General features: G+C 38.3%; 1 protein-coding gene across 1 annotated transcript in view; it reads right to left on the minus strand.

The window, feature by feature from the left end:
• The window catches only part of ptprna (protein tyrosine phosphatase receptor type Na), a 125,146-nt gene that overhangs the window by 58,619 nt on the left and 39,868 nt on the right, over positions 1 to 26,659 (minus strand). Inside the window, exons 5-11 of the mRNA XM_051931067.1 lie at positions 15,050 to 15,233; positions 14,047 to 14,335; positions 13,413 to 13,556; positions 9,459 to 9,493; positions 6,768 to 7,039; positions 4,036 to 4,122; positions 2,854 to 2,933 (exon numbers count right to left, since the gene is read on the minus strand). Of these exons, the coding sequence (XP_051787027.1) occupies positions 2,854 to 2,933; positions 4,036 to 4,122; positions 6,768 to 7,039; positions 9,459 to 9,493; positions 13,413 to 13,556; positions 14,047 to 14,335; positions 15,050 to 15,233 (1,091 nt within the window). The remainder of the gene's footprint in view (positions 1 to 2,853; positions 2,934 to 4,035; positions 4,123 to 6,767; positions 7,040 to 9,458; positions 9,494 to 13,412; positions 13,557 to 14,046; positions 14,336 to 15,049; positions 15,234 to 26,659) is intronic.

The following is a 26,659-nucleotide window of genomic DNA, read 5'->3' on the forward strand; positions in this document are numbered from 1 at the left end:
TTTACTCCATTTTGCATAAGAGCCGAATACAGCACAAAATAATACAAATCCAAAGAAATAAATCATTTTTTAAAAAACAGTAAAGCCAGTGGCACATGACATGACTTCTAGTCAGAAGGGATGACAAACTTGATGACTGCCGTTGCTGATCTCGCACCCCCAGTATTTTAAATTAACACTAGAAATTGCAGGGTGTGGCAAATTACATGAGTCTGTCACAGTTTTCCAGCAGAGTTTCATATTTCCAAAGTATCGCAAGATCATCTATTTTTCTAACAGCCAAAAGCATTCAATTTCAGCTGCAATCTCTGCCATACTTTGTTTCTTTCTTTTTCCATTCTGTTGTGGTATGTAAAACACAAAAAATCAGAATCACAAGCTTTTATTTGTTTGTGATGTGCCAAACACCCGCATTCCATATTCCTCACAGCTGCATTAAATGCATTGTGCTTTTGGCTGAGCACTCGTGGTTTTCAGCTCTCACACAAAGACCTCACCCCTAGGTCAGTCACTGAATATATCAGACTATATGGCTAGCAGTCATGGGAGCACACAGCTACTGCCTCTGAAATCAGAGATTACAACTGCACATGATCTCACCAAGGAGATATACTATGTGACATAGGTTCCACAAATAGAGCAGGAACAAACTATGCTGGTAGAGCTTGTTCTTGGAAACTTGGAAAAAAGTCATAATGGTAACATGATTCATGGTTGCTGATGGAAAAGCAGCATAACATTGCCATGAAATTTCATGGATAGCTCTAGGAAATCTTTGCAAAAAATTAATAGAAGCAAAAAAGGAACTTATCAAAGAGTGTGCCTAATGGAACAGCAGCATAAATTTTTCCGTCTGGTAATGAGATGACAGATATTCTGATCCAGGCTCGAAAGCTAGTACTCTCTCTTAGTGAGGTAATACATAAAACATTTAACAGAAAAGCTATATTTACTTGGCCTGTAGAAAGATAAATGATAGTCATTGAGGAGAAAACTAATAAACTTCAACATTGTTGGTGACTAATCTAACAAATTAATGGATGGTATTGTATGTTGATAGGGCAATGCCTCTTAAAAAATTAAAGGAATTTCTCAACTGGAGCTTCATTTACATGCTATGGGAGATATTCCAGTAAGAGGTTTTAAGCCAATAGCCTTGCAAATGGCAGTTACTAGTTGCGGAATCTGAAGATCCCTAGCTCTAGCAGTTGATCTTTCAGCACCATATTCAGAAAAAAAATAATGGTAACCTTTAGTTTCATAAAGACAAAAAAACATAAAAAAAGATTTAAAAAGTTGTGTATCTTCTGAATATTTTAAGTTAATGGATAAAACATTTTTTTTCCATTTCTTCAATTCAGTCTGGTACCAGAATGGCTTTTTTCTGATAAAATTAGACAAATTACAAGAGGATGCCCGGGAAACTCTTCTGTTGGTCCATACTGGATGTGGGTTGATCATGCATGCAAAATGAAAACAAAAGAACATGAAGTTTTGAAAACTTTCAGTCTGTGCACAGTGTTGAATTTAATCTGGGTCAGCTGGAGTTTGTCTCAGCATGAAATATGCCTCAGGCCAAACCAGAAAGCTCGCTCTACCCAGGCTTGTGCACTATCACACATGGGGGTACAATGTGCTGGCAAGAAATTCCACTACTTCATTGCTTGAAGTAATAAAAGAGATCACACAGAGACATATTAATATGTGGCATTTGTTTTTTAGATATTCTATACATGTTAAAACTGAATTTATTATACAGACAGACAGATACTACTTTTTGAAATTATGTCCATCTTTTTCAATGACCCTATATATATATATATATATATTATATATATATATATATATATATATATATATATATATATATATATATACTGTACATATAAATCTACTGTATACTTACTCTATATATATATATATATATATATATATAAAAATCCTAAGCCTAAAAGTGCAACGATATTGTGCAACGATTTTATGTCACTATTTTGTCACTCTTTAAATCGGGCTTATTTTAAAACCTACATTTATGTTTGGTATCATTCTTTTCAGAATTTATCGAACTTTAATGTGATGTTGGTAGATTTTCAGATTTTTATTCTGTTTTTAAATTATAAACTAAAAAATATCAAGAACTCACATCCCGTGAGACGTGACTTTATGCCAAGAGATTTTACCATGCCCAGACCCGGAAATAAAAGACAAAGAGTAGGACAACTGCTGTACAGGCTTTTAAATGTTCGAAGCGCTGCATGAGATGCAGACCACATGGCACAGCAGCAGCAGCAGCTGATCGAGCAAAGAGGAGGTAAAAAAAAAAAACTGTATTTGTTTCCCATTATATCACTGTTTAAGAGGGGGTTTCAGAGGAGCGACCGCTTCTCCTTGGGGTGCATTCAGCCCCCCTCTTCACAACACAAGCGGCAGAGATATGGGTTGGCAAGCAAAGTGAGCAGGGGGTTTGTAAATATAAGCAGTAAATATAAGCTGATATTTACTGTATAAGAAACTAACTGACTTTCTCACAAACAAAACTGCTTCCAATGCGGATTATGAGAGTTCTGGAAATTGGCAACAATTTGTGCTCAGTGAGTCTGTTAACATAGTAGATTGATGTACTTATACAGTATTGATATATTTTTTAATGAAATCACTGCTGTCTATGTAGTATGAAGAAGAAAACAGTGGCACACAAATGGGCACAACTGGCCTTGCTGCTTTTCTTAATTCACCTCTTCACACATCCAAGTGGCAAGGCTGTCTGCAATGTCATTAGATGTGCTCAATCTCTTTCCCATCAAGAATATGTTTATCTCCCCATGAACCCCCAAAAAGTCCCAAGTCACACACCTGCTCTGCTGGCCACATCATCAATGCTCACATTCTGACTGTTCTGTCGAACACGAAAAGTCAGAGCTGGTCCCACAACACTGCAATGACATGAAAATTTGAAGAAACACAGCAGCCAGAGGCAAAAATAGATGACTTCTTATAGCATAATACCAAAAGGAAAGGAGCCCCGGGGAAAAAATGCAAGGTCAAACACCATGGGACTGGCATAGGAGAGTTGGAAGATTTTAGATAGAAACTACAACAGTGGGAGATACTTCTATTCATATTATAATAAGAGAAAGACTTTGAAAGTCCTATATCTAATAAACAGAACAAAAATGATTTACACATACACTTAGTGTAGCTGTTACTATTAACAGAGCAAGACAAAAGACAATGGTTTTGATGATAACTGGAGGAAGACTTAACCATATAAGCTGTGTTAAGAACACTACATAGGACTGACAATAACTGAATATTATGATGTAATGTAACTTCATTAAGGTCATCAAATTAATAATGGCTAGATCAGACTGATAAGATAGATAATATGATAATGGCTAGTTACAGCTTTAAACAAAGCAGAACAACACAGTTAATACATATAAGCTATTCACTAAGAAATACAAGTAACAGGAGGATTCAGCAGTTACCAGAATTATCTTGAACAGAACATTTCAGACACTACTAACAGGAATATAGTCTCAATAATATAATAAAAAAAGACTGCTTGTAAAATAATTATTGAGAGTACCTCAAAATAAAAAGTGATGTTTTTATCATCATGGTGGTACTTTTCTCACATGACAAACTTCACTGTCCACTGTGCATCAAAAGACCAGGGTTTTTCTACGCAGCATATTTGCCATTATCGTAGAGTTAAGTGGATTGCACAGTAGTGCAAACGTTTGCCCTAGTGCCTTATAGTTCCAAGGAACTGGATACAACTCCTGAAAGGTACCTGACTTTTTGGTATTTGCACATTCATGTGGGTTTTTTCCAGATACTCCAACAAAATGGTAAATATGCAGAGTGCAAGCCTGTGTTTCATCTTAGAACATAATTTTATGAGATTTCTATTAGAAATTACCTTTAAGGTACAGACATGTGTACAGTGGGGTTTCCTATTCTGTTGTAACCAAACATCTCTTAAGTATCTAATGAACCAAATTTAGAGACTCCAGTTGGGGAATATCATACCTGATATTGATGAAGGTGCTAGTGCCTACGTGAATCCTTTCAGCCAAAGTTTCCAGCAAATGAATTCCATCAGAAAGGCTCAGGGGTCTGAAACAAAGCAGCTCTTGAGGTTAATCAGGATTCATAAAAAATGTTGAAATTTCCCCTTAGATTTGAAAATTTAGTTGGCTAAAATTCCACTAAAAATTGAAATCAGAGATTTTAGCAAAATAAAGAGATAGAGGTGTTGACCAAAGTGAAAAATTACAGATACCTGTTACCATATACAAAACTTTGCACTATGTAGAGACATCTGCAAGCACTATCAGACCTAGTAAACTGGATTAAGTCCTCTCAGATACACAGGTTCTTTAACAGATGTAGAGGTGAATGCTGGATATGCAGATGATCCATAATCCAGTAAGATATAATTGATGATGTACAGTATAAAAACTGCATTTAGTCTGCTAAACAGTGTTGCTCTGAGTAGGGTTAAAACTGTCTGGCACTTTTTTTTTTTTTTTTTTTAAATAGCATGACATGCTTCAAATGATAAATAAATATATACAGTTATATGAAAAAGTTTGGGAAATAAGTTTGGGAATAATTCTTTGGATTTTTGTTTATGACTGGCTGGGCTTTCAAAGTAGCAACTTCCTTTTAATATATGACATGCCTTATGGGAACAGTAGTATTTCAGCAGTGACATTAAGTTTATTGGATTAACAGAAAATATGCAATATGCATCATAACAAAATTAGACAGGTGCATAAATTTGGGCACCCCAACAGAGATATTACATCAATACTTAGTTGAGCCTCCTTTTGCAAATATAACAGCCTCTAAACACCTCCTATAGCCTTTAATGAGTGTCTGGATTCTGGATGGAGGTATTTTTGACCATTCTTCCATACAAAATCTCTCCAGTTCAGTTAAATTTGAGCTGCCGAGCATGGAGAGCCTGCTTCAAATCATCCCATAGATTTTCGATGATATTCAAGTCAGGGGACTGTGACGGCCATTCCAGAACATTGTACTTCTCCCTCTGCATGAATGCCTTTGTAGATTTCGAACTGTGTTTTGGGTCATTGTCTTGTTGGAATATCCAACCCCTGCGTAACTTCAACTTTGTGACTGATGCTTGAAGATTATCCTGAAGAATTTGTTGATATTGAGTTGAATTCATCCAACCCACGACTTTAACAAGGGCCCCAGTCTCTGAACTGACCACACAGCCCCACAGCATGATGGAACCTCCACCAAATTTGACAGTAGGTAGCAGGTGTTCTTCTTTCACCATGCAAAGCGCTTTTTATTATGACCAAATAACTCAATTTTTGTCTCATCAGTCCAAAGCACTTTGTTCCAAAATGAATCTGGTTTGTCTAAATGAGAATTTGCATACAAAAAGCGACTCCGTTTGTGGCGTGAGTACAGAAAGGGCTTCTTTCTCATCACCCTGCCATACAGATATTCTTTATGCAAATTGCTCTGAATTGTAGAACGATGTACAGATACACCATCTGCAGCAAGATGTTTTTGCAGGTCTTTGGAGGTGATCTGTGGGTTGTCTGTAACCATTCTTCACAATTCAATGCTGGGTTAAACAGCAACTGTGCCTGTGGCCTTCCATTTCCTGATTACATTCCTTACAGTTGAAACTGACAGTTGAAACCTCTGAGATAGCTTTTTGTAGACTTCCCCTAAACCATGATACTGAACAAACTTTGTTTTCAGATCTTTTGAGAGTTGCTTTGAGGATCCCATCCTGTCATTCTTCAGAGGAGAGTCAAAGGGAAGCACAACTTGCAATTGACCACCTTAAATACCTTTTCTCATGATTGGACACACCTGTCTATGAAGTTCAAGGATTAACGAGCTAAGCCAGCATATTTGGTGTTGCAAGTAATCAGTATTGAGCAGTTACATGCATTCAAATCAGCAAAATTACAAGGGTACTCAAATTTATGCACAGCTAGTTTTTCACATTTGATTTAATTTCATACAACTAAATACTGCTTCACTAAAAATCTTTGTTCGGAAAACACCCCAGTACTCACATGTTCCTAGGAAATGAAAGACATACCACTATTATCTTTTTTGTTGAAAGTAAATTATTATGCAGGCTGAGTGGGGTTCCCAAACTTTCATATAACTGTATATATACCACCAAAAATAACTTAGTTTCTTTGAAGGCGGAGTGGTGGCTCTGAGGCTAGGGATCTACACTGGCAATCGGAAGGTTTCCGGTTCGAAACACGTAAATGCCAAAAGGGACTCTGCTCTGTTGCACCCCTTGAGCAAGGCCCTTAACCTGCAATTGCTAAGCGCTTTGAGTAGTGAGAAAAGTGCTAGATAAATGCAAAAGAATTAAATTATAATTAAAAAAAAGAATTAGTGGCACATACTATCTTGAAATGTTTGTCATTATTTATACAGTATTTTATAAAAAATGCAGCCAGAGAGAAATCCCATGGTGCGGTAAGACTCATGAAATGTACAGCTAATACTTCTGCAACTGTTAACATTCTATGTACTGCTGCTGCACTGTTAGACACTTCTAGAAGTGAGATTATGGTTACCAAATTACATGGTTTTCTGTGGTATCACACACTTTCAAAATGCGCTATATAGACTTGTCTTATTAAATACAGATCACTATAAATAATTTGACTGAATTACTCTGTGAAGACAAGTACAGTTCCATCCCACTACCACCACTAAGGGATGTTATAGAAAGTAAGGTTTCTCACTTCTGATTAGTGACAATGTAGCCATACTCCTCTCGATTCTGGTGCTCATCCCCTGTCTTCTCCATACTAGAATCCTGGGGGTTCTTCTTCATTACTTCTGTCACTTTTAATGTGGGATAACCATTGGTTTCAGCCACAGACTCACTTCCCACTTCTGTAATTGTACCAGGTTCTTGTGTTGATCTAGCCAATGGTGTCTGCAAATCTGCAGAGGGCTCAGTTATCTTCTTTTTCCCACCAAAGTGAGTCATGTCACCCTCAGTGCCCTCTACCTGCAGGGGATGACAGGTCAAATAAGCAGAGAGATCAGAAGGCATAAAGGGTTTGCTGTGTTAGAAGAAACTTACTTTTTCCACAGATGGAAATGGCAAATCTGTTCTTTTTTCATTGAATATATTACTGCAAAGTCACATTTTCATTGTTTTTTTTAGTGGAATCACCTTTATATAAAGATACTGTTTAAATGAATATAAAGTCTTGATATTTCTACATCTTTCAAAAAAGAATAAAACATTTCAAGTACTTATTCTTGTACACTGTCATGTTAGTAAAAGGAAGCATTTTCAGTTTCAGGACAAGGTGAGTGATAGAGCTCATACAAATTACCTCTTTCTTTTGTATCAAGATGTATTTTCTTAGCTGCAGATACCAGGCAGCAAACAAAAAAAAATGTTTTTAGAAACATTGTAGTTCCTTATATTTTATAACTACACTCTATGAGGTGCAACCACTTTTTGCTCCTACTATTTAGGTAACATTTGCTTCATATTACTGTGTCACATTTAATTATTTAACTGTTAAATATACATTATAGCTTCATATAAAACAAATCTGATAATTCAAATTCCTTCTTTAATTAAACAGCAGTAGACAAATTATAAAAACTGTCTTTTTCTTTTGTTAACTGAAAGACACAGATAAATGTAAACTGAAAATAGGTCCTTGATGTCAGAAATGCTGGTTTGTAGTTTCTATTCTTTGAAATTCATTTAGATTATTTGTGTCTATATTGTTTTTCTTAACATGTTTATTTTTTACATTGCACAATAACAGCCATTTTGCTTCTTATTGTGATATGGTCACCACCATTTTGTGTTAATCTTTTGCAAGGCCACAGCCATATTATTCACAGACTACTATGCCCATTGCTAGTTGGGTGACACAGATGTCACACTCCTTTCTGTATAAAATGGTGGCACCTAACTTGCAAAGTATCTGAACATAGAGTGAAGAAAACACACTAAAAAAGCATTTCTTTAGCATAGTTAGGGGTAAATACCCAAGCAAGTTTAGGGGCCTTTCATTTGATTGATTTTTAAACCTTTTCCTTGTTTAACACTGAGATTTAAGATTTAATTGACCCGGTTCTTTTTTTTTTTTTTTTTAAACAAAGTCTGTTTTCTTTCATCACTGTTGTTCTGAAAAATATTGTCCCCTTTCTCCTCCTGGACATGTTATAAATAAATTACACTTCAAATTCCAGAGCTTGTAATACATTTTGTGAAAAACAAAAAAAGTATATAAACTATATATTAGAAATTAAATGATGGGAAATGGAGATCACATCGCCTTATTAATCATTGAGCCTTACTCAGGGATGCATCTAGTGCCTCAGTAGCCCACGTCTTTAATCCTGTCCTCAGGCTGAACTACTCATCAGTGAGAAGATTTTAAAGTTCCTTCTCAACATTTTATAATTGAAACTGATGTGCTTTTAAGGCCCATTCTATTTTATTCTAACAGACACTGTTCTTAGCTGGTTCAATTAATTCTTATCTTTTATATGTTATTTCTCAGCATTTAATGTTGGAAGCACTTCTTTTCACCTTTTATTTTGCCTTTAGGATGTATAATTTGAAAATATATTACATTTTATTTGCTGATGATTATCATCTTTTTTACCAATTAAACAAATTGCATTTCTATAGTTAAGTCTTTAGTTAAATACCTTAGTTGGTTAAAAAAGCAGATCAGTAAAAATGATCTGTTTCTGATGCATATTGCCAGTGTTTAAATAAAGTTTATAGGCCAAATAAAATTTAAAAACTGCACAAAATAAACTCTGGCCAAAAGATACAGGTCTTTTAAAATTCTGGAAGAAAAAGGGCTGAAGCATTATTATTTTAGTATAGCAAAGACATTTAATTTGCAATTATTTGATTGGGTGCTACTGTGTTTTCTTTTCTTCCTAGTGGCATGTGGTGTTGGTACCCTTTTGATCAAGTTAGTTCTCCTAATCTTGGAACAGAACCTTAAAGTGTATGTGTCATTACCAGTAACTTTCCAAATGTTAAGCCACAATTGTATTCTACAAGAATAGTGAATGTTTGCCTGTGCTGTTGTTAGTTTATTGCAAAGTGTCAAAGACTCCCCTTGAACTCAGTAGGTAGAAGCGAGGGAACTAGCTGGATTGGGCTAAGCCTGTTCTGGGCCAGCCAGTGAATGTTCTGGACTGCTTTTGTGGCTTTTTTGTAGGCCTCACACCCCATTTTAATTTCCTCAGCTTTTCTTTTTCTAGTTTATCTAACCAGTTACTTCCAATCTTCTGATTCCATTTCCCTCCAAAACTGCTGTTGCTTTTTTTACACAGGTAATATATGGTGTAGTCTGCTTTTGGAGGTTAAGCTTCACTTTGAGTTCCATAAAGCCACAATCAACAGCTGCTTGCCAGAAGGCCAGCAATGTACTTACCTTTTTAATATCTGTCACTATATCCTCAAGGTGCTCTAGAAAGACAAAGAGACACCACAGTCAGCATTTCCACTTGTAATTTTGCTCTCTACAGATTGTGAAATGAAGCCCCTTTAATCCAACATATCTTTTTTGAGTGAACTTAGTTATCACTTCATACCCACCATGACTAATGTCCTATCTAGTAAAAGGGTACCTGATGTTAGCAGCTGGTATTTTTGCATCCAAATGTAAAAATGTTTTTCCTTGACAGGTATATTGAGCTAATAGAGCTACTAATAAGCACTGGCTGAATTCATCTAGCAAGGCATACTCAGTTAGTAAGTTCAGTATAGCCAGCAAATTTTATTTTCAGCTCACAAAGAAAACACTGACATTTCAGGCAAGATTAACAATGCAATCAGAAAATATCACACAACACGCATTATTTATTCCACTCATTTATTTTAAATATCTCATTATTAAGATGAATTAATTTTGAAAACACATGTTTATTATTTCCCCCATCACTAAAGTCAGCAAAATCCTACAAACTAGTAGATACAATGATTTGTTTAAGCTCAAAACAGCAATTTTTGGAACCTACTTTTTCCACTTCAGGTTCGTTATAAATCAGAGTCTGTTTAGTTACACTTAGGTAGGTACCAGGCCCATTTAAATAGCTAATCCATCACAGTTCACATGCATACCCAGACTTCTGCTACTTCTGCTCCATCAAAGGGTAACAGGGGTCCATAGCCTATACCAGAAGCACTAAGAGCATTATAGAAATCAAATAAAATTTACTTAACTATCCCTACATTTTATGAACCTTCTTTATCCTTTAAATTGTTGTGGAGAGCCACAAGTTATACGAACAGCATCTGGCACAAGGCAAGTACTCTGGACAGGACACTTTCTTAGGCAGACCCATATTTACTCAAACATGGCTAATTCAGAGTTGCTAACCAATGTAGACTTTGTGTAGATTAACCAATGTTTCTTTTGGTGTGTGGAAAGAAATCAGTGTAACTAATGAAAACTCACATTAACACAGGGACAATGTGCATACTTCAGAGAGCCAGTGACCAGGGGACACATGAAACTGCATTCCACGCACTTCTCCTTTGTAAATGCCAATGAACGTGAACTTTAACGTACGTGCACATGCCACAGCCACAGCCACACCCCAACTCCTCCCAGAATTTTGCATATTTGAATATGCAAATCAATGTAAATAGCCCCTTCAGTTTGGTGTTTTGTTTAAAGACAATGGCAAAAGCACATGGAAAAAAGAAGAATTTCAACGAATGCAAAGTTGAGGTCCTACTTAGTGAAGAGGAGGCAAGGAAAAATGTACTTTTTGGTGGCTTTGGCAGTGGTATGAGCAACAAAAGGAAAAGTTCTGAAAGTCACGCAGTGCCGGAAATAAAAAAAGAAGTGGTCAGATATGAAAGTCAACGTGAAAAGGCAAGTCTTAGCCCACCATCTGAGTGTCATACAGAGCCATATTAGAGCACAGAGAAAGGAAAAAAAAATATAGGGACACAGTGAAGAAAAAAGGTTGAAATGTTAACTTTAATCTCGAAATTTCCACTTTAATTTCATAGCGTATTTTGTCATTAAAGTAGAACATCATAAACTTCATCTTAAAATCAATGTTTAAATTTACTAGAGTTTCTCAAAGCCCATCATAACTAAAGTAACACATTAAATGTTTCATATGGTATGTGTTCTATGTGTGTGAATCACTACATACTTCTTAAACGGGCTTCCTCTTATGCCAATAGGAGTGCACAGGCAGTGATCACAATATAGAATACATTATATTCATGATATTACAGCTCTCTGAACGTTTTAGAATACTAAGATGTATACTTGTTAAAATTTTCATTATGAAATGCATTAAAACGTGTAATAAATAAGGTGGATGGTGGCACTGTGGTAGCGATGAGCTGGCGCCCATCAAAGGATTGTTCCCGACTCCCACAAGATGCATAGTGGGACGGGTATGACCATGGATGAAATAATTTATTGCAACAGGACTGTGTCTGTCAAATGTATCAACCCCCAATTCCTGTCCTTCCATTTTTTTCTCCATGTAACCAATCGCCACAATATAAACTCTGTAATAAATGTAAAACCAGCTGTAAGCTTAGAATGCAGATTCTTCAAAACTTTTAAGGAACACTGAAAAATCTTTGTTATACATATTTAATTATTCCATCCATCCATCCATCCTGGGTTGCACAAACCCCAGCAAGCATACAGAACGAAACAGGAACAATCCCTGGATGGGTTGCCAGCTCATTGCTACCATTGCACCACCATACCCCCACATGTTTAATTATTAACAGTATACATTATTTAAATGAAGTTAACAATGTATCTGTAAAATGTACTATGCATGCATGCTAGTATTCTAACAGCCACAGCTCCAAGAGGATAGCTCTTGGAAATCTAAATCGACTTAGAAGCCAGTCATTATCACCTGTAAATACAAGCACTCTTCTATTGAATTGAATTGAATTCCTTTATTGTCATTGTATGGTACAATGAGATTTAATATGCATATCCTCCATAAACTTATTTACCTATAAAATGATAAAATAGCAATAATAATAATACAATACAAAACAATGAAAAATATCCATCCATCCATTTTCCAACCCGCTGAATCCGAACACAGGGTCACGGGGGTCTGCTGGAGCCAATCCCAGCCAACACAGGGCACAAGGCAGGAAACAATCCTGGGCAGGGTGCCAACCCACCGCAGGACACACACAAACACACCCACACACCAAGCACACACTAGGGCCAATTTAGAATCGCCAATCCACCTAACCGGCATGTCTTTGGAATGTGGGAGGAAACCGGAGCGCCCGGAGGAAACCCACGCAGACACGGGGAGAACATGCAAACTCCACGCAGGGAGGACCCGGGAATCGAACCCAGGTCCCCAGATCTCCCAACTGCGAGGCAGCAGCGCTACCCACTGCGCACCGTGCCGCCCATGAAAAATATACAATATGAAAACATAAGTACAATATACATGTACATATAGTTGTAGATGGTTCATAAAGTGGCTCAGTTTGTACAATATTACAGTTATAGTGCAAGCTTACAGTGTGGTAATTGTAATTATAAGTTCAAACAGTTCTGCCGGGAGCACTTGATGGACTGATTGAGTACATTTATAGCTCTTGGGATGAAACTGTTTCTAAGCCTTGAGGTCCAGGCAGGAAAAGCTCTGAAGCATTTGCTGGAAGGGAGAAGCTCAAATCCCTGCTAGTGGCTTTCCTGAGGAAGCATGTGCTATAAATGTCCTCCAGGGCTTTCCGATCAGCTGCTGTACAGCTTTTATTCCAAACACAGATACAATGGGTTAAAATACTCTGAGTGGTGCACTGAGAGTAACAAAGCTAATGCAGCTATGGTATTTGGAATAGTTTAGCCATTCCATGCACCATTATATTTTTACAGAATGATTACAATCAAGTGCTTTGAATTTCTAAACAATATGCAATTAATTTTGATATATTTGATAAATCCCACATCACTGATGCAAATCTAAAAAAAGGGAGACCACACAGAAACAGTAGCACTGCTTTGATACTGGGTGCCGCCAGTTTGCAAAACCGAGCATAAAAGTGCATACGCAAGGTGAGGGGCTACCATGAAAATGTGCAGGGCTTTACGCCAAGTTTAGGTTTTATACATCTCAAAGTAAGCATGGAAATGGGCGTACGCAGCATTTTTGTGCATATGCACAGTTTATACATAAGGTTCCAGGCTATGATCTTTAGAGGTGCAAGGAAGGAATTCACCCACTGTGCCACTATGCTATGATCAGAACATGGCTCTGTTAATAAGTCATCTGAGAGTCTATAAAGACCACCTACCTGTTTAAGTTAAGATTTACCTAACACAACATTAAAATGTCTATTCTAAAATGTTTACTCTTCTTAGAATTACCTATCGAATCTTTTGCAGTTGAGTCTTGTGACTTCATTGGCATCAACTGGAGCACTTGCGATAGGCTGATTAGCTGCTGGTCGCTGAGGTCATGGACATCTATATTATACTTATCCAGGATAGCCTGTAATCTCTGCATATCACCTAGACAGAAAAAGGAAGTAAAATATGCTCAAACTGTATAGTATTTAAAATATTGCTTGTGAGGAGACTGGTGCACAAATTACTCCAGCTACATCAGGCCAGTGCTGAGATACTGGTAGTGACTGACATATAGGCCTGGGATAGAAGTCAAATGCTGGAGGAGAAAGAGGAGAATGGAATGCTAGCACAGATGAAGGTGGAGAGGACTAGCATAATACCACTAAATAATGTGTGTAGGACTAGAACATTATCTCTGTCAGAAAGTATGTCAGGCATCAAAACCAGGCAGATGTTACTGATATTTTACAAAGAGCAAGTAATCATCATTTCAGTATTCAGCACAGTCAGCTAAAACTATCTTGCAGATGAATCCATTTAAAAGTTTCTCAAGTGATTCAGATACAATCTATACCTCAACCTCAGTCAGAAGATTTCTGCACTCTCAATTATTTAAATTTCATCTCTATCTATTCCCCTGGCTGACTCATACCATCTACAGATGGGACTTCGCCATAATCTTTGGCTAGGTGCCTCCTAGTGCTCAGCTCATCATCTTCAAAATAATCATCTGGGAAGTCTCTGTCTTGGTAGAACGCTGTCACTGCTGCTGCTGAACCCTGTTGGCGAGAGGCCTGACCCCCAGACAGATAAAGCATGAGAAGATCTTCAAGGAGCCTGCGGTCATGGGCAGCATTCCGGGAGACAGTAGAAGGAGAAACTGCACGTGGGAAACCAACGTTGAGAGCTTCTCTCTGCCTCTGACTCTCCTGAAGGCCATACTGCAAGAAACAAACAAAAAAAATGTAGGTACAAGTAAAACATAAATCACGCAAGGACCTTTTGCAGTTTCTAGTAAAATGTGGTCTTATCAACTTCTTCTTATTCTGTGTCAAGGCCATCTCATCATATGGAGCAGTCTCCAGGGTAACCAATACTTTGGGGACTTCACTTTAGGGTGGTCAGTGCATTCACTTTCTAGTAGAATCACTCAGATAATGATAAAAAATAACAATATCCCCAGGCAAAGATATCTACGTCAGAAAGTCTTGTTAATTTGAGCACATTCTTTATGCCACAAAAAAAGAATGATTCATCTATGCCAAAAATAGCCTCTTTGTGGGCATGCTTGCTGCCAATGTAGAGCCAGGGCTGTATAGACAGGGATGGAAGTACTCCACGCAGAGTCTACCAGTAATCAGCAGTATCCCAAATCCCAAAGCAAATCTGCAGTTATTGATTGATTAAAACTGGCAGCATGCATGGTTTCGACAACTAGACTCCCTAATATAGGAACTCTGCCTTCTTTTCAAACAGAGAATTAAAGGTGCTGTGGGAATAAACCAAACTAAAGATAATACAGTAGTGAAAACATCAGAAGAAAAACATAATTCTCTTTACATGCAAGCACAGCATATTGATGTCTGCAGCCTAAGGATGAATACTGGATACATAACTACAGTATGTCCTACCTTCAATTAGAGGACTAGTCTCACCTTTTTATATGTGTAAGGGTCCAACAGAGTCCCCTCCTGACTGACAGGGACCTGTGCTGGAGAGTTTAGCACCATGTAGTCCAAGTAACGCTGGATTAGGTATGGGGGAAGCTGGTCTGAGCTTGGACGAGAAATCTCCCCAGGGAACATCAGCTTCCCAGAAGATACCCTCTTACGATATATTCTAGAAGAGAAAGACAGATCAACACTGTTTGAAATATTGATATAAACCAGCATATGTAAGATAAAACCACTAAAATGTACAAATGCGGTCTTCACACTCTTTACATATCAACCAAATTGCTCTCTTTATTTATTTTTTTTGTTTTCTTGCCTAAGAACTAAAACAGCAGCTGGTTCAAAATTCTAGCGTCAAAGCCCTGGCTTAAGGAAAACACAATAAAATATCATTGTTTAATTTACTTGCTCACAGTCCAACAGAAAAATCACCTTCAAACTCTTATCATTGTCATCAACGCTTACCCTGTAACACAACCACATCTTGACTTTTGTAACTAACATTAGAAATCAGTATGGCCAAACAATGAGCTGTGCAATGGGCTTGTTATAACCAGACAGGGTTACATTATGGTGATTACAGGTCACTGCTGATAAAGCACACCTAAACTGTCTTAATGATGCATTCATTATGTGTAGCCAACTACTAAGTGAATATGAAAGAAAATGAAACTTTGGTTTTCATGAAACCAAGTAGTAAGTTTAGTGTGTCACTGTACATGTTGGCAGTATTGATGTGATAAGAGGATTAATACAAGTGATGATGGTTTCAAGAAGATTCTCAGGAAGGACTCAGACCACCAAATCATGCAAACGTTTATTATAATGCATATACCTACACTTTATGCCACCTATAGTGATGTGGTGCTCACTGATTGCCAGATAATATCTTGAGAAGACTGATTCTTTTTTTGATGTTAATTATAACATTGAGCTTACTATTTCTGACTGTGTCTCAACAGGTATTCAGCTCATACAGGCTAGACAACTGTGGATTGGCCTCGGGTCACCTTCACCAATGACTTTTGTTTCTACCCTATACTATATTCTGAAAGAACAGTGCCAGACATGGAGATGCCAGAACCACACATTGAATGAAGGTAATATTCCAAAGCAACAAGCTGTTAGAACAGAGAGAATCATGGTATGAGATTCATTAACTATGAAACCTGGTAAACTCTGTTGACTGTTAATGCAATGTGACATATGACAATAAATCAAGAAATCTTGTGATTTTTTCTGCTGTTATGCACCTAAAATCTGGAATAGCCTGCCAGTAGGAATTCGCCAGGCTAATACAGTGGAGCACTTTAAAAAACTACTGAAAACACATTACTTTAACATGGCCTTCTCATAACTTCACTGTAATTTAATCCTGACACTCTGTATATCCAATTCATTATAATAACTATTCATTCAAAATTTGTACTAACCCCTACTCTCTCTTCTGTTTTCTTTTCCGGTGTCCTATTGGTGGTGGCTTGTGCCACCACCATCTACCCAAAGCACCATGATGTTCCAACAATGATGGATGGATTAAAAGCCAGAAGTCTGTATAACCATCAGCATCAAGTGACTCCGTGAGAACCCTAACTACAAAGAGGACTATTTCATTTATGTTAGGTAGAATGCCCAAAGGGGACTGGGCGGTCTCGTGGCCTGGAACCCCTACAGATTTTATTTTTTTCTCCAGCCTTCTGGAGTTTTTTTTTTGTTTTTTCTGTCCACCCTGGCCATCGGACCTTACTCCTTTCTATGTTAACTAATGTTGTCTTATTTTAATTTCTTATTTGTCTTTTATTCTTCTTTTCTTCATTATGTAAAGCACTTTGAGCTACTTTTTGTATGAAAATGTGCTATATAAATAAATGTTGTTGTTGTTGTTGTTGTTGTTGTGTGACATTTTCTAACAGGCCTACCTCATGCAATTTTCCAAAAGTACAATGCCCATCCACACATGAAAGCCATAAATGTAATGAATTATTAGTATTATTATCCCAAGACGGTACATACCCAATCAGAAGTACACGTCCTTGGCAAGCCATGTCACTAGACTGCTAAGCATGTGAACATTCTGGGACACTAACTACTATTTATTTGACCCCCCTTTGTACACTATTACCTTTATGGATGAGCAGTTACAAAATGCCTGGTTGTATGCAAAATGAAACAACATTCAGTACATACTACAGTTGTGCTTGAAAGTTTGTGAACCCTTTAGAATTTTCTGTATTTCTGCATAAATATGACCTAAAACATCATCAGATTTTTACTCAAGTCCTAAAAGTAGATAAAGAGAAACCAGTTAAACAAATAAGACAAAAATATTATACTTGGTCATTTATTTATTGAGGAAAATGATCGAATATTACATATTTGTGAGTGGCAAAAGTATGTGAACCTCTAGGATTAGCTGTTAGTTTGAAGGTGAAATTAGAGTCAGGTGTTTTCAATCAATGGGATGACAATCAGGTGTGAGTAGGCGCCCTGTGTTATTTAAAGAACAGAGATCTATCAAAGTCTGCTCTTCACAACACATGTTTGTGGAAGTGTATCATGGCACGAACAAAGGAGATTTCTGAGGACCTCAGAAAAAGAGTTGTTGATGCTCATCAGGCTGGAAAAGGTTACAAAACCATCTCTAAAGAGTTTGGACTCCATCAATCCACAGTCAGACAGATTGTATACAAATGGAGGAAATTCAAGACCATTGTTACCCTCCCCAGGAGTGGTCGACCAACAAAGATCACTCCAAGAGCAAGGCGTGTAATAGTCGGCAAGGTCACAAAGGACCCCAGGGTAACTTCTAAGCAACGGAAGGCTTCTCTCACATTAGCTAATGTTCATGTTCATGAGTCCACCAGCAGAAGAACACTAAACAACAATGGTGTGCATGGCAGGGTTGCAAGGAGAAAGCCACTGCTCTCCAAAGAAAACATTGCTGCTCGTCTGCAGTTTGCTAAAGATCACGTGGACAAATCAGAAGGCTATTGGAAGAATGTTTTGTGGACGGACGAGACCAAAACAGAACATTTTGGTTTAAATGAAAAGCGTTATGTTTGGAGAAAGGAAAACACTGCATTCCAGCATAAGAACCTTATCCCATCTGTGAAACATGGTGGTGGTAGTATCATGGTTTGGGCCTGTTTTGCTGCATCTGGGCCAGTACGGCTTGCCTTCATTGATGGAACAATGAATTCTGAATTATATCAGAGAATTCTAAAGGAAAATGTCAGGACATCTGTCCATGAACTGAATCTCAAGAGAAGGTGGGTCATGCAGCAAGACAACGACCCTAAGCACACAAGTTGTTCTACCAAAGAATGGTTAAAGAAGAATAAAGTTAATGTTTTGGAATGGCCAAGTCAAAGTCCTGACCTTAATCCAATCGAAATGTTGTGGAAGTACCTGAAGCGAGCAGTTAATGTGAGGAAACCCACCAACATCCCAGAGTTGAAGCTGTTCTGTACGGAGGAAATGGCTAAAATTCCTCCAAGCCGGTGTGCAGAACTGATCAACAGTTACCAGAAACGTTTTGTTGCAGTTATTGCTGCAAAGGGGGATCACACCAGATACTGAAAACAAAGGTTCACATACTTTTGCCACTCACAAATATGTAATATTCAATCATTTTCCTTAATAAATAAATGACCAAGTATAATATTTTTGTCTCATTTGTTTAACTGGTTTCTCTTTATCTACTTTTAGGACATGAGTGAAAATCTGTAGATTGTTTTAGGTCATATTTATGCAGAAAAATAGAAAATTCTAAAGGGTTCACAAACTTTCAAGCACAACTGTATATCTACAGTGCCATGATTCATAACTTCTCATTGCCAACCATCCAGATTTCACCCAGTATTAGTAAAATCACATGCAGTTCCATCTTAGACTAATAAATAATTTATTTTTTCTGTTATCGAATAGTTTCTTAATCAAAAGTCATCAGTGCACACCAGTTTTTATGTGCTGTCAGTAAGTTATAAAAAGCACATTGAAGTTTCTCTGAAAGATGTGCAGAAATTTTAAGAAATAAAAGTTATGTTACAGACTTCAGAAAATATGTCTGTTCATTTCATACTGAAGTAATCAATAGTAGTACCAGAGTGAACAAAAGCAAATATTCAAATTGTTTATAAATGTTTAATAATTTTTACAAAAATGTTGCTAAAATAAGTTTTACTTTAATGTTTAATCTTACTACTAACAATGTCTTTATACAATTAATAATCATTACAGTCAGTGGCTGAAGTGAAAAAAAGAGGAGGTGCTCAAGGTGTTTCTGCTGTGCCAGCTATCCAGAGATCCCCCTCATAGACATACAAGCGCCAGGATTCATGGATTTTATTCTTGAAGGACCATTAGGAGCATTATAGTACTGAGAGGCTGGGAGAAATGCAAGTACTACATACTGTGAGTGCTGGCTGTTTCATTATATCTCAGCCAGGGACCCTCCGTTGTGATGCTAAATCTTTTATTATAAAGATTGTACATGGACCTTTTTGTATAATTTTTATTAATTGTAATTTTTATAGGATTTATAGGATTTTTCCTCTAGTGTGCATTTTTGGAATTTCTTTTGGGAGTTCCACTTATAATAAGTCTATAAACACTGATGGTACATATGAAAAAAACTCTTGGTACTCTTATTGGCAAAATGTAGAAGTGCTGGTACTACCAGCCCACTTCCAGCACTAATTATAATATTAAATTGACCTGTTAATAATAATAATAATATTAGTAGTAGTAGTAGTAGTAGTAGTAGTACTGGAACTTTGCCAGTAGATTTAAGTTAAGGACTATTATCTTGAGACCTGAACAGAGACTTTAACTCCATTTGTTACATTTAAAAAATCTGAGCTAGAATTGGTCACAGACCCTCCCAAAACAAGAACTGCAATAGGATATCAATCAATGGTATTTTTACATAATTTAAACTGGAATATTCTGTCTATGAAAGTGTTTTATGAGACCACAAGTCTATTTGGGATATTTTATTAACTACATGATATTGCCAAGTCATGACATGAGCAACCGAACATTCAACACAAAGTCAAACCAACGGTACCCAAGGATTTTCCGAAGAGACACAGACCAAAGAAGTCCAGTCTTCATCTCAGGTCACTGGATAGTGTCCATGTCTCGCAACCATATAGCAAGACAGGAAGCACCAGGACTCTAAAGACTTGGACCTTCGTCCTTTTGCATAGATATCGGGAGCTTTCCAGCGACCTCATGACCCCCCCATGCTCTCCCAATCCGTCTACTGACTTCACAGGAAGAGTCACCAGAGACATGAATGCCACTGCCAAGGTAAGTAAACCTCTCAACAAGGTCAACACTCTCTCCGCAAACAGACACACTGCTGATGGCTGTGCCCAAGAGGTCATTAAGGGCCTGGATCTTGGTTTTTATCCAGAACACTCGCAAGCCCAGACACTCAGACTCCTAACTCAGTCTCTCGAGCATCCTGATCAGAGCCTCCATTTACTCCATGAAGATCACAGAATCGACGGCAAGATCTGTGAATCTTTCTTCACCAACAGATGCCCCACAACCGCTGGACCCCCACGACCTTGCCCAACACCCAGTCCATACAAGCATTGAACAGAGTAGGAGCAAGAACACACCCCTGACAAACCCCAGAATCATCTGGGAAAAACGCAGAGGTCCTGCCTCCACTCTGCATAGCACTCACAGTACCAGTGTACAGGCCAGCCAAGATATCCAGCAACCTCGAGGGAATCCAGCAAACACTCAGGATTTTCCACAGGGCAGCTCAATCAACCGAGTCAAACGCTTTGCGAAAATCGACAAAGGCTGCAAAGAAACTCTGCCGATATTCACGTTTGCACTCCATGAGAACCCTCAGTGCCAGGATGCGGTCGATGGTAGACTTTTTAGGTGTAAAACCAGACTTTTCCGGTCGCTGGTAGGTGAGCAAGTGATCACGGATCCTATTGAGGTTGACCCTAGCAAGGTCCTTACCTGGCACCGAGAGCAGTGTTATCCCCCTGTAGTTGCTGCAATCAAGGCAATCACCCTTCCCTTTCCAGATAGGGATGACAAGTCCCGTTTTCCAGTCAGTTGGAATGATGCCAGTCTCCCAAATGGAAGCAAAGATTGCTTGCAATGTCAAGAGGACAGCCTTACCACCAGCCTGGAGAAGTTCCCTGCAGCCTTTCCCGCCCTCAGCTGGTTCACCACCTGTGCAATCTCAGTGAGATTGGGTGGTTCACAGCTAATTGGGTGATCAGCCTTAAGAACCATGGACCCAGAGATATCCACTGTCCTAGCCGGAGGATCAGCTTTGAAAAACTGCTCAAAGTAGCCAGCCCAGCAGGTCACAACTGCAGTGTCATCCATAAGGACCGTTCCATCAGCTGCCCTGACTGCGACTCTCCAAGGAACAGATTCAGATGTGCATAATGCTTCGATTCCTCTGTAAGCAGGATGTGGGTCGCTAGACCACAGATGGTGTGTCACTTGCTCATAGATTCCTCTAACAAATGCCTCTTTATCTGCCCTCAGAGCCCTTCTCAGTTCCTGGTACAGACCAGAGTTGCCACTGAGCCTTGCGCTGCAACTCCTCTCGATGATATCCAATGTGCCCTGCGAGATGAAACACCTCCTTCAGGGAACACCGGTAACACCAACACAACCCTCAGCAACCTTCAGGGTCTTGTCACGGAAGGTCTCCCACAGCACATTAGGATTGGCAGTCATACCCAATCTGAAAGTTCCTCACACAAACTGCATGCAAACTCATTAGAAACAGCCTGGTCTTGGAATCTGGCCAAGTCCAGGCTCATTTTCCTAGTAGGTGGTAACCTACTGGACCTAAACTGGATACTAAGAGTAGCAACAACAAGTCTGTGGTCAGAATTCACAAACTTGGCACTTCTGTAGACCCTGCAGTTTTGCAAGAGCCTCCAGCGTCTGCCCACGAGGATGTGATCGATCTCCTTCACCGTAACACCAGTATTGGAGTACCAAGCCCAACGATGCGGTTCAGGGCGCTGGAACCAGGATCCAGCAATTCACAGCCCCTGACCTTTTGCAAAGTCAAGGAACATGGAGCCACTCTCACCATGGTCACCAGACCCATGGGGACCGAGACAATCCTCACAGCCAGCCCTGTCAGTGCCAGTGGTTGCATTGAAGTCACCCATGACCTCTGTCATGATATTGTGAGTTAGTATTAAAAGCATGTTTTTAAAGGGTGGGGGCTGACTTGATTTGAACCTAGTTTTGTAAAATTTTACTTGCTTGTATGAAATGTTGTTTAATTTTAATAAATTCAATAAAATGTTGAAAAAAAACATGTTTTTAATGAAGCCCACTAACACATGTAATTGCATTCTGTTATCACTGATATTTTTGCATAAGACTCAATGTTGCAATAATATTTAGTAAATAAAAATGTGACAGCTGACTCTTTGGTGAAGTAACAAAAAAATGCAAAATGCTCCAATTTTGAAATCAGTTAACCAAGTCCTTAAACACAACTGAATGCTATACCATGTAAACATTTTCTAATCTGTTGATTTATAGTCAATTCACTATAATCTATTTACTGTATTCTGGTATGAGCAAGGTATAAGTCAAGGCTATTTGATGGTTTACTCTAATTATTCATGTGTATCTGTCCTAAAGACTTTCTGTTGCCTGCATATCCAGACCAGTTGCTTTTGCTCCACTAATAGGCTATAACCGTTATACATCATTACCAAAGCTCCAATTCAGTCAGTCAGTCAGTCATTCTCCAACCCGCTATATCCTAACACAGTGTAACGTGGGTCTGCTGGAGCCAATCCCAGCCAACGCAGGGCGCAAGACAGGAACAAATTACCAGACAAGGTGCCAGCCTACCGCAGGGCACACGCACACACACACCCACACACCAAGCACACACTAAGGACAACTTAGAATCGCCAGTCCACCTAACCTGCATGTCTTTGGACTGGGGGAGGAAACCGGAGCACCTGGAGGAAACCCACACAGACACGGGGAGAACATGCAAACTCCATGCAGGGAGGACCCGGGAAGCGAACCCAGGTCCCCAGATCACCCAACTGCGAGGCAGCAGCGCTACCCACTGCGCCACCGTGCCGCCCTACATTAAAATCCATAATTATATATAGTACAATAACAAGTTAACATGAAATATAACACATTACACAAATATTTAAACAACAAATTTTATTTTGATTAGCAATATTCTCAAAGCCAGATTTAGTCAAAGGTATTGCCATGAATAAAGAGAACCACCCAAGGACAAAGGAAACTTAAAGCAACACTAGGCATGTTAAACTATTTGTCAAAGTTTGTGTCAAACCTCTTGAGAGGTCAAAGCTCTCCTGCAGTAGCTACTAAAAGCTTCAAGTGAGTTCTTTTGGGATTCTCAGCATGTTGCAGTATTCCAAAAGATGAAAGACATCATTACCAGTGTGGTGTTTTTCAGTTTTGACCCCAACAAAGAATTAAAACTAAAGCTGACACATCACAGTTTATGTTAGATGCTCTTCTACTTGGAGTAAAAAGCCCATTGGCTATTCATCCAAAATCCTCAGAGATTATAAAATAATGTATGCCCACACTAAAACCAAAAAAGTTCCATGTAGCATTCAATGCTCCACAATATCAAAAGCATATTATTGGAAGTGTATGGGGGAAACATGGGGTTGAGACTATGAATGCCATAAGTATAACCAATCTATTTAATTGAATCTGGCAGAAAACCAGTGACCCCATTATGACTCTGCTCACTACCCACCTACTTGTCTGCTAGTTGCTTAGACTATTTCATCATTGTCACTAGGCCGAATGGTAACATCTTTTCTAACTCTACACTAACTACTACATATGCAAAAGCCATATCCAGCTATGTGCTAGTACACCAACAAACTAGGTTTTCCCATCTCTAACCACATCACTTTTTACATTTCTCTGTGTTATTTTTATAATATCTGAAATTGCCATGTGTTGTAGACAGCAATCACAAAACCTTCAAACTCATAATATTCAAACCACTTGTAGCAGCAGTATTGCAACAGCAGCAGCACCTAGGCTACAAAAGGCCACTTCAGTTTCAGAGGCACAATCTTAAGATCTTGTGAAAGTTGGGTAAAAACACTTTTCTTGCAGATGCACAATTCTTTGTCAAAATCAAGACTCCAGTGTTTAAGTGAAGATGTGAACATGCATGTATACCTCATATATATTTTGTGCAGGAGTGATAGAATGATAAAAGAAGTCCATACAGTAAACTGAGAATAATGCTAAGCTCAAAACCAGCAGAAGGCATCCAAGAAACTGACACTGAAAAATCTTATCAGATCCGTTCTGCAGAAGGGCAAGTACTATATATCACAGTAACAGCTGCCATACTGTGATACAAATGATGCTGAGGAAGATGAGTATCATTTCAAAAGAAGAAGAGTGTTATACACACAATGCTGAGAAAGATGAGAAAACTGGCTATGACAGACCATACAATATTGAGTATAACTGCCAGGGGGAGCCACTGAGCCCCCAACCTTAGACACAGTAATGCCCAACATGATTCTGGGTTTAATAAAATATCTTTATTTAATCAAAGCGCCCTTGCAATAATCACCTATGCAAAGATTAGTTACTTCCAACTGTGAGGCGGTAGGCTCCTTTTAAGTCAGACCCAGGAATGCTTCCAGTACCACAACGTGTCTTCGTAGAAACACTTCCAGGTCATATGAAAACCAGGGAGGTGCTCCCCTGACAGCGTCTTCTAACAGCCCCCTGGGACCACAACAGGGCTGCATTTCTGGACTCCAACTCCCATGTATCCCTGGAAGGACCACTGCCACCTGTTATATGGGGGATGGAACTGCTCCTGGCCTGTTTAGCCCTCATACATATGACTCCAGCCAGGCAAGGAGACGTTTCCTTGTCCAGCCAGCATGCTCATCTGACCTTCCATTCTGGTCTTCCATACAGGGAGAAATTATACTCCATCCTGGCCGGGATGCCTGTTCTTTTTCTCGGACACTTACACTAGCAACTGACTGCAAGACACTCCATAAAAGACCAACAAAGTCTTATACTTGTAATGATATCACACTGCCATTTAGTGTTTCTTTTTTTTTTGGAAGACTGTTTTGTTGTTAGTAATAAAATGCTCAGTGCCGGTGCTAGGTTATTTTGCACCCAAGGCCAGGCTTATTAGTGCGCCAACTGACTGCTCGGTAGCTGACCCGTGTGGCTGGGTCCAGTCCCCCCCCTCCCTTATGATCCTCACAAAATAGTCGAATGCAACAGAGATAGAAATACAAATTTCAGCTTTTTGTCTTAAATGACATTATGAAGTACATCGGGCAAGATAATTTTTCTGTTAAATAAATTGAAAACATGTATTAATACATTAATGTTTTTGTTAAAGTTACTATTGTTACTACAAATTGCCAAATTTAAATAAAATAAAAAAGTAAAAATAATATAACAAAACAGTAATTGTTGTACATGAGAAGAGAGTGTGGAGACACTGAAAACCCTAAAAATGGAAAATGTTCCTGAGACCCTAAGAAACAGAATGCATTATAATCTGGAGGAAACTTGTCATTTGCTTTTAATAATGTATGTTTGTTTACTTATGTATTATTTATTTTATTTGTTAATACTTTTGCATAACAAAACATGTTGGCATGTCATTATAGATGCATTACAATTGTAGTTTTAATATGGGTATATGGGAAAGACTGATATCCTGTACTTCAAGAGAGGAGTCTCAACATAGATTCTCTGGCAACTGAGCATCTGAACATCACTGAAAGCTCAGAACTCACTGGGTTGAAGGGAACTAAATCACAGACTCCACACCACATAGCACATGTGTAAAGATTCAGAATAAAAAAATAACAGACTGGAAGTGAACAGAGACCAGAATAGGGCAGACCTGGATATTAAGTTTGCATCTGCATTGTCAATGTGAAATAACACAGACAACAGATTAAGTGTCAATTTGCTTAATCCTGTAGAACATATATAGCATGATAGTCACTTTCTAATGCCTCAGCCAAAATGCCTTAGGCAGACAGTCCAGACAGAAAGCAGTTTAGATTTGATCAGGATCCTAATATAACACCTTGTTGTAAATAAATAAATATTAGGAAACAGCAGTCTGTAAGTAGAATGTTAGTGATTTAAATTTTGTTTTGCGTCCTCTTTTACTTTATTCATTATTGTATTAGGGTGTTAAAGTTCAGTCCTGGAGGACCACAGTGGCTGTAGGGTTTTTGTTCAAACCAGGTTTCCTAATTAAAAGCCTATTATTGCTCATGCAGCATTTTTTGCTTCATTTTGTTATATGGCTGATTATAATTCTCAACACTTAATTGCTTCTTTTAATCCAAAACAGTCACATTCACGGTTCTTAATTGCATCTTGTTTTCTTAACAAGATGCAGAGTAAACAGATGGAAATAATAAAGGAACCAGTAGCTCAGTATCTATCTTTGCCCCATTTTACACCAGTGTGTGCTCAACATTAAGTGTCTGAATTAATAGAATAGTTTGAAAATAAATTTAACAGACAAAAGTGAAGGAATGAAATTTGTTC

The sequence above is a fragment of the Erpetoichthys calabaricus genome, chromosome 8 (assembly GCF_900747795.2).
Source record: "Erpetoichthys calabaricus chromosome 8, fErpCal1.3, whole genome shotgun sequence".
Taxonomy (NCBI): domain Eukaryota; kingdom Metazoa; phylum Chordata; class Cladistia; order Polypteriformes; family Polypteridae; genus Erpetoichthys; species Erpetoichthys calabaricus.